We start from the raw sequence: 8,873 nt of genomic DNA, 5'->3' as shown, positions 1-8,873 counted from the left end.
CTCAGATCAATTATATACCGCATATGCATCTCGCCGCTTGAATTTAATTGAAGTGGCCAAGCTTATGTAAACTACGACATGCTAATAATGTCACACGAAAAATTTTAAACAAACTAGCAGTTGCTAGCCACGGCGTCATCACGTAAAACTGTTATTTTAGCGCATGCGCATTTACTCACAGGCCAATCTAATGTAGACTGATAACAATTTCATTTTTCATATACTACCCACGCATTATCAGAGATAGTTTGCATTTATTACGATAACTGGGCCTGGTTACGTTATAGATGATGGTTTAATAACAACAAACATGTTTATGAAAACTGTTATCTTAAATGTCAATAAAATGTCAAAAAATTCAATAAAATATCACGAAATTCAATATCCTATCTTTTTCTGTTTTGTAAATGTCAAAATAGAAAAACTCGTAGATATAATATCACTATATAGTTGGATCATATCTGCTTTTAAGGCATCGATCGTTGATGATGCTTTACATTACATATTTCCATAAATTAATGATTTAGATCAAAACGAATGAAGAACCACATAGAAGTAATTATTGGGAGTAATATTTAATTGAGGTATGGCAGTGTTGTCACTACTGATAATTAGGATTTATTAATTTAAAACTACCATACAATGTAGAGTGAAATTAACATTTTCAAATATAGATATATTTAAAAAATATACAAGTGTAAAAACACAAAACAAACACAAATGACAAAATAATTCGCAAGAACAAAACGACGGTTTCTGTAGGCGTGGCGTGATACGCTGATACATGTGTGTGGAAGTACACGCGTGCTACTAAACCCGGCAGTTAATCTGAATCAAAATCGTTTACGTTAAAACTTCAAGGACTGTTAATTTATATTTATAATTTATATTAATTGTCTCAATTTACATCGGAAATGCGTATGCTGTTGAATACTTGTAGTTAATTAGATTAGAATGAATAGACTGAGTGGAAATCTAATAGTCGTGTAATAACCCATGTCAGTGTATTCTGTTATAAACACTGCATTTATGTTTTGCTTTGTAATGGCAATAACGAGAGTAATTGGACTAGAGGTAATGTCAATGTAACATTGTACATACGAATACAATATCATTCCATAACCAACAAGGTTTACATCCCAATTACGTGCTACATGTAAATCATTCTCAAAAAATACATTACCCAAAGGTATTCATATTTTATGCTAAATTGTGCTCCTCTTTTTGACGATGTGTTATTATCGTTAAAATACAAATAATTGTCACAAATCCATGGGCTTGTCCTATGTGTTATTCAAATGGACAAATCATTATTTACAAATGTATTATTAAAATTATTGTTGTATTTCTCAGAATCGGTTAGCTATACTGTCGAAGTTTATTTATTTATTGTCAGGGGTTAAATGTAAAAGCATATACCCACTGTTTTATTTATTTATTTATTGAAAATTCTGTAGTATTTTTTTTGGTAGACATCCTGCATTAAACGTTTTGGTTTTAACAGGCATACATAAACTGGTCATTAGTTTATAACTGTGAATTGTGAACACATTAGACAATGCGCATTTCGTGTCCTCATTTGCGAATTGTATTAAGTGAAGAGATTATCAACAAAAACAAGCAGATCAAAGCCTATGCCGGGTCTTTAGTATATTGTTTGATGACCAATTACGTGAGGTACATAGGTAACATATAAATTAAACACGTCGTTCTGAAACACTTGCGAGTTCATCTCATTTACGAGTGAGCTTATCATGATTGCTCAAAATTTCCTGTATGTAAAATTTGGTCAAGATGTAAGAACAAATTGGGATATTCAAACATTAATCTGTGATTGCCTAAAAATGACGTCATGGGGGCGGATATATATAGAGCACGTGATATGACACATGTGTGGCATTGTTTTCAATCTAATAATAATATTTGTTCTTTGATTCAGGGAAGCAGCTACTCAGGGATAGCCATGTGATGAAGAGTTCAGTTTCACACACACTTCCCTATAAACATGTTCATGTGGCTCCTTTTCTGAGTCCAGCATTGTACGACTTTCCGATAATATCAAATTCTGCTATTATCGTAATATATCAGGCACAACTACAGTTACTAAACAACTGCCCTAGTTTACTCAGGTTTATTCTTTGGGTTTAAAGTGCAGGGTGAGTTACTAAAACAAGCGAGAATAACATATAATAATATTGCAAAATGTACAATCATTGTATGTGAAATCGATATGAAAGTTATCATACACAGTTTCAGAATCACAAATCCTAAAATAAAATTGTATATGCTATATTTATTACAGTTGCGGCACCCCCCCAAAATCAAGCTGAAACCTTTTGTGTCAGCAAATTGTGTCTCTCAAAATGCAGGAAACAGCGTTTCAGAAGGTCTAGATTTCAGATCTCACCCCCTCATGCAGAAATTGCATATTTACGCGTTTAAACTTTACAGAATAACATGATTTCGAATTTGCTTCACTGAAATATAATGCCGCTCACGAATTACACAATGTATATGTTTGGTCACGTTGAATTTACGACCCATCTGAAAGCATGAACGCATCGTAGCATTCATGTCTATTATCACGCCAATTAAAACACACTAATAACACATTTGACAAAATGAATAAAAAATGACTTCTCATTTCGCGTGATAATTACTTCATAGATTATACAAAATATACGGCTTTACGGGCATCACACAAAACAATGATAACTCGCTTTTTTATTACCAATAAACAGAGTTGATCGACCATGAAATGCTAAAAAGATGCTTTCGTTAACGTCCTAACGACAATTTAAACACGACATGACGTATAGATTATACAGTAGTTCGTCAGACATGTTGTTTTTACACATCGTTAAATCTACAACATATCAATTCGTGCATTGATTGTTTCTTTAATGAAAACATTACAAACACACCATCTTTCTAAGATGCCTACAAACATTCTTTGTCATTGTTCACTTTTTTCTAAATTCATGTCAACGTTGAAACAAATGGACATATAAAGTGATGGAACTCTCTTTATATTTTATATAACGCAACGTAACTAGGTGGAAGTTTGCCACTGAGCTTTATAAATACGCTGAAAAGCTGTTCGAAGGATACAAGGGTTAAGTGAATTCATCTCTTATTTGCGGCAGACAAAAAATAATAGTCGTTTTATCGGATGTAGTGTAATCCTAGCGCGCAAGTAGGAAATAAGAACCAATATATGAAATAGTTGAATATTTTGCAGAAAATGAGCATCTAAATATATATGATTGGGGGAGTTAAAAAGTTCAGCTGATACAATTTCCAATTTAAAACTTATAGGAACATGGTTTATTTACACAATTCCTGTCTACATCATATGTATTTCAACATGCTACATATAAAAGTATGCTCGCATTCACATTATAGAGTAAGTCGCATTTCTCATTATTGTTTGCTGAAAAGTCGTACTTTTTTGTAGTCAATAAAGAAGTATTTAGAGCTCAGTTTTTCATTAATCGTTGAATGATCATTGTTGTCGTTCCACAAATGTCACTAAAACATGTTTCCTTTTCCTTAACTGGTTACCTCTGCCCGACCGTGGTCGCTCAATCACTTCAAAAGTTTGCCCCTCTGCAGCTGTTCTATTTGATGTGCATTTTTTACAAAAAATGCCAACAGTATTTAGCATCATGTATTTGTATGGAATTGAGGTTACAATATAGATGGAAATGGTTTTATTCTATATGATTGTATATGATCAACTGTCGGGTCGCACTTGGTTGTGTCACATGACCTAATTAATATGCATTACAATTATTTAAAGCAAATTATAAAATATACACACATAAAACATCAAAACAACGTGTAATTACATTCCCATTTACACGGAAGCATTCCGGGGACTTTGCTATTCTAAATTATTCCTCTATTTCAGAAATGTTAATGTGTGACAGTCTAATGTGCTATGAATAGAATTACGTACACTCATCGGGATTAAGAGGATTCCTAATATCAGCATATGTTAGACTGTTTTTATTGTTTATCACACGAACAGAATAGCCATTGGATTAGTTACGTATGTAAATATACCTCCATTGTTGACTGATTCTACATTGTTAAACAGATATATACGACTCCATATCATACTCAATTCAAAGACCAGCGTAATTTAAGGTAGGTATAGTTATAGTACAAACGGTTCACTTCATCATCTTGTTGTTCGGCACATACATCTCATTTCGTTATATTCCCATTCAACATTAGCGCATGGGGCCACCTGACGCCGTGCATGTAATATAGTCCTAAACAAAAACAAAATCATGGATAATTTAAAATTATTGAAATACAGATGTTCAATATATCACTGACGACTTTGTCTTCGTTTCTTAATTCCACTACGTGCTGCTTCTGAGACCTCTGCATAGGTACACTGGTAAATGAATGGAAACGCTGTAAATTACAAGCATTATGAAACAATTTCAAATCATGTATTTTGTGTGTAAATCACTTAAATTATTGTCTATAAAAATAACACTTTCGAATGTATCATTTTACATACATTTACACCTTTCTATAAGATCGTGTCTTTATAATAATAAAAATGGTAATTCACTTTGTTCGGGTTTCCAGAACTTGATGAACCAACACGTCTGTATTACATGCAGTGGGCCCTCGTGCAAGAATATTTCAATATTTCGTTAGGTAACAGTAAAATTAAATTCAGTGTACTGATAGGCACCGTCTAATCTTTTTGTCTGCAATATTGTTATTAAAATGAGGTGTACGTCTGACAACGAATTGGGATTATATTATTGACACCATATATCAAATTTAATCTTACCTTAGTAGCCTTTAGTGGATATTATTTAAACGAATTATTAGCGGAACGGATTGCAAACCTTGCATTATAAAACACATTTTATCAGCTCAAACAAGTAATATATAACCAACTCGTCACTATGACGACGTTGTTTTAAACGCTAACTATCCTCAATTTTAGGAAAACAGTTCGTTATTTTCAATTAAATTTAATTTATGACTATGATTCAATTAAAAAAGTAATGAATATCACTTGACTCATTTATTTCATGTTTTCAATTTATTTTTGTTTATTAGCAAAACGGAATAAAAACAATCCATGTGTTGTATATGTGCGCTGCTGCGTAACCATACTAAATGCTAGATCTGTTACGGGTCAGTTTAATCAACAAATATTCTTGACCTTACATTTAACTAAATTGGGGTAATTGAAAACAAAATACAATAAATATAATACTATAATTCCAATAAATTCCTTGATTATTCACTTGGATTCAATTATGCTTTATTTTGAGTATATTAGCTGTATTAATTTGACATCTTATCTGATGTGCCTAGCAATAACCCAATAATTGCTTCCATTAAATTTGTATTATAAAGTTATTCCGTATATCATTTATTATCATTGCAAACTCGAGTGACTATATGTTAATGTATTGCTTATTTATTTAAAAAACTCAATGTAAGGTATCGGAGAGTATTATAAATGACGCTAGCCTAGTTGAAACTGTACGTCCACCTTGCACTGCTAAATAGTTGCCTTCTATTGTCTATTGCTAATTTCAATTTATATAGTAACCCAGACTATTTATATTTTTTAAATTACGTTCACAATATTTTTTCAGAGCATTCCGGTAATTCCATAAATGCATTCTGGTGAGAAAGCTGGTAATAAGAATGCTTTAAGATACTAAACTTGTGAATATATGTATATTTGTAATAATCCCTCGTATATGTCAGGTTTGAATATATTTGCATCGCTAATAAGCTACCTCGATTATTGTTACTAGGTGGTTAGTGGTCTCGGAAATTGATTCTCGGCTAATAACATCAGCGTTAAAATATACCTCTCAGTTCATTCACTTAGCGATTAAATACTAAATATATAGCAATTATATCATTACAAGTGTACTGGAGACATATATTTTGCTGAAACAGACATTTATATTTCATGTCTTTCAGATCGTATATAAAAATAACATGGTTGCCAACAGAGCTATACATCGTTACTCGCCAAAGCCACATCACGTGATCCCGATCATCGCTAGTTTGTTGTTTCTCGTGTTGTATCAGAGTGTATTTACCAAGCTTGTCAACTTAGGTAAGGTGAAGACAATCTTTTACGACGGTGATGAATATGAAACGTTGGTGGGTGCTGTGAATAGCACAATTCTAACAACAATAACAATACATTAACAGTTATCTCGATTGTAAAAACAATATTGACCCCATAATCTTACTTATTGTTAAATATTCTGAGCAAATTTTTATATACGGTATTGTTGTATAACAACTATTATTTATAATGACAATTTATTTATTGAATGTAAATTTCCTTATATATGTCCTTATGTAGATGAACTTTTAAAAGATATGAGTAAAAAATGTAGTGACAAATACAGTGCTATATACATTAATATATTTGTATTCCTATCTCGTAAACATTTAATGATGATACGCGCCATGTTTGAATAATAAAATAATTATTCATATTTGTAGACATCTCAACGTCTCCGGCAGATGTTTCGGAATACAAAACAAAATTTACATCGGGAAAGGTGAGGCGAATTAACCAAGACCACAGCAAAACAAATCTTGATTCAAAAAGAAAAGTTGGATTGGTTACAGAAACGGGAGCGAAAACGAAAACTATGCGAAAGATGGCTAGATCGAAAACAAAACGTTTCTGGATGCGGAAAAATAAGACATCATTTGACACGGTAGGAAACAATATAACATGTAGTAAATATACATTTTATAATGCAATTATTGTTCTTAATCCAAGCCCCAGCTATTTAAATTTATTTTGGCGAATTTTATGAATGTGCAGTAATGTAAACATCCAAGCAACAATACCCAACCATAAGCCAAACAATCAATGTCAAAAGGCAATATTTACAAATCAGAGAACATAGGGGTTATGTCAGGCGTTTCGAAAATAGTGAGCACATCCTGCTCCACATGCGGCACCTGCCATATATCTCTCTGAGTCAAAATCGTGAATTTTAGGTCATCCCCGTGCAAGACAATTGACATCCAGCGCTTATATTATCATCTGTTTCATAGAAACATGATACTTGTCCACCAGCTGAAGATACTTGCCATAGAACTTATTGAATGACAAGATCAGTCTTTCTCTTATAATAAATAATACATATTAATACATATTAAATACATACATAATAAATACATACATATTAAATATGCACACTGAACGTCTTGTCATTGTACGTGTTGTACAGAATTTATTCACATACACGCAGGTATATACCGCCACCTTGTTTATCTATAATGGTAACAGTCCATATCATATATGCGTCACCATTTTGTTATTTATCCTGTTAGCATATATACCATTTTCCTAGTCTAGTGTATTTGAATATTTACATCCTGATTGTGTAAACATATACCGATCTCTTAATATAGTGTATTTGATTAATTACAGTCTGGTTATATAATATTGGTCCCACGTAGTGTATTTACTGCCTGGTTTTGCTAGCATTGACTAAATTTAGTGTATTTGATAATTCACAGCCTGAATGGAGAAAAGAACTGATGAAAAATTATGAATGCCAACAAAGAAACCGAGATAGATTGATGACTGCCCGACAAGCTTGCATTGCCTACAATTTACGACCATCCAAACGACAAAGGCACATCGGCAAATACATCGTTTCGAAGAAATACAAGTTCATGTTTGCGTTAACGCCTAAAGCAGCATCGACATCCTGGAAACACTTCTTGCGTATAGTTGACCCTGCTTGCCGAGGGTCTGTATATGATGGCGTGAAATTAGACAGGCAAATGTTAAGCATATCAAGTCAAGACGAAAAAGAATACGTTCATGCAGTGTTCTTTCGTGAACCACTGGAGAGACTGGTGTCTTTTTACTACAACAATTTACACTATTCTTCCCCACACTCGGGAAATAATAAAGATTTTGATGATGAAATAAAGAAAATCGGAATCCGTAACCACAGTGTGATGCATTTCAAAAGAAAAGGATCCATTTACAATATAACATTTCCAGAATTCGGACAGTTAGTTCTTTATTACAGGGCAAATGGCAGCGTTCCAATATCTGGTCATGTCAGACACCAGCATTTAGGAGCGAGTCTGTGTTCGCATATGTTTGACTTCATTGGACACTTTGAGACGCTTGTTCAGGACGCCACCTGTTTTCTTGAATTGATTGGCGCTGCAGATTTGTTTAGTTTTCCAGAAACTCACATACCAAGAGGAAGCACATTATTTAATGATACACTGAAGAGCTTGCCGAGAAGCGTCTTAAATGGCTTGATTCAATTATACAAGATTGATTATGATATACTAGGTTATGCCGTTCCCAAGATTTGGTCAACCGAAAATAATACCGCTGCCGTATAGTTTATCCTAATGTTTATGTTTTGCGTTTGTTGTTCGTTTTTCTTCAAGTACGACATTTCAGAAAAATCTACCTTGCATATATTTCGGAGTATATTTAGTGACCATGACAACACTAGATGTAGGAAAAGGTGAAAATGATGGATTTAATAATGTATTACGCAACAATTGTATCCTGACATCTTAAAGGCGTTATACCCCCACCCCATTATAGCATTCTTATTATGAAATAACAAATACGTCAAAATATGACAAAACTAATCTGGAATTGCACAACGATATATCATGTGACCTTTGTGTAGTTTAGTGTCAAGTCAATTATTAGAAGTTCGTTTGAAAATGCTCACTACCGATGATCTTGAATGCAATGATACGTTGATGAAATGTTATCTTGAGTAACGAACATTTCCGCTAAATCAAATGCATCTTCCAATGACATGCACGATATATAACAGTGTTACACCAAATAACTA

The 8,873-nt window shown here is 33.0% G+C and overlaps 1 protein-coding gene across 1 annotated transcript; it reads left to right on the top strand.

Moving 5' to 3' along the window:
* The first annotated feature begins 6,480 nt into the window (after positions 1 to 6,480).
* Positions 6,481 to 8,403, top strand: LOC102807962 (carbohydrate sulfotransferase 13-like). The gene is made up of 2 exons (XM_006814506.3): positions 6,481 to 6,737; positions 7,552 to 8,403. The coding sequence occupies exons 1-2, from the start codon at positions 6,669 to 6,671 to the stop codon at positions 8,401 to 8,403; spliced, it is 921 nt and encodes a 306-aa protein (XP_006814569.2). The 5' UTR covers positions 6,481 to 6,668.
* Positions 8,404 to 8,873: the final 470 nt, after the last annotated feature.

Source organism: Saccoglossus kowalevskii, chromosome 22, assembly GCF_978046115.1.
Source record: "Saccoglossus kowalevskii chromosome 22, keSacKowa6.1, whole genome shotgun sequence".
Classification (NCBI taxonomy): Eukaryota; Metazoa; Hemichordata; class Enteropneusta; family Harrimaniidae; genus Saccoglossus; species Saccoglossus kowalevskii.
The sequence above is the reverse complement of the archived record's forward strand: the minus strand, read 5'-3'. Positions and strand labels throughout refer to the sequence as shown.

What these genes read in the sequence shown, in the direction of transcription:
- LOC102807962 (XM_006814506.3), top strand. Translation starts at nt 6,669, where the DNA reads ATGCGAAAGATGGCTAGATCGAAAACAAAACGTTTCTGGATGCGGAAA. An exon ending in ATAAGACATCATTTGACACG is followed by an intron (nt 6,738 to 7,551) that starts GTAGGAAACAAT and finishes GATAATTCACAG; the next exon opens with CCTGAATGGAGAAAAGAACT.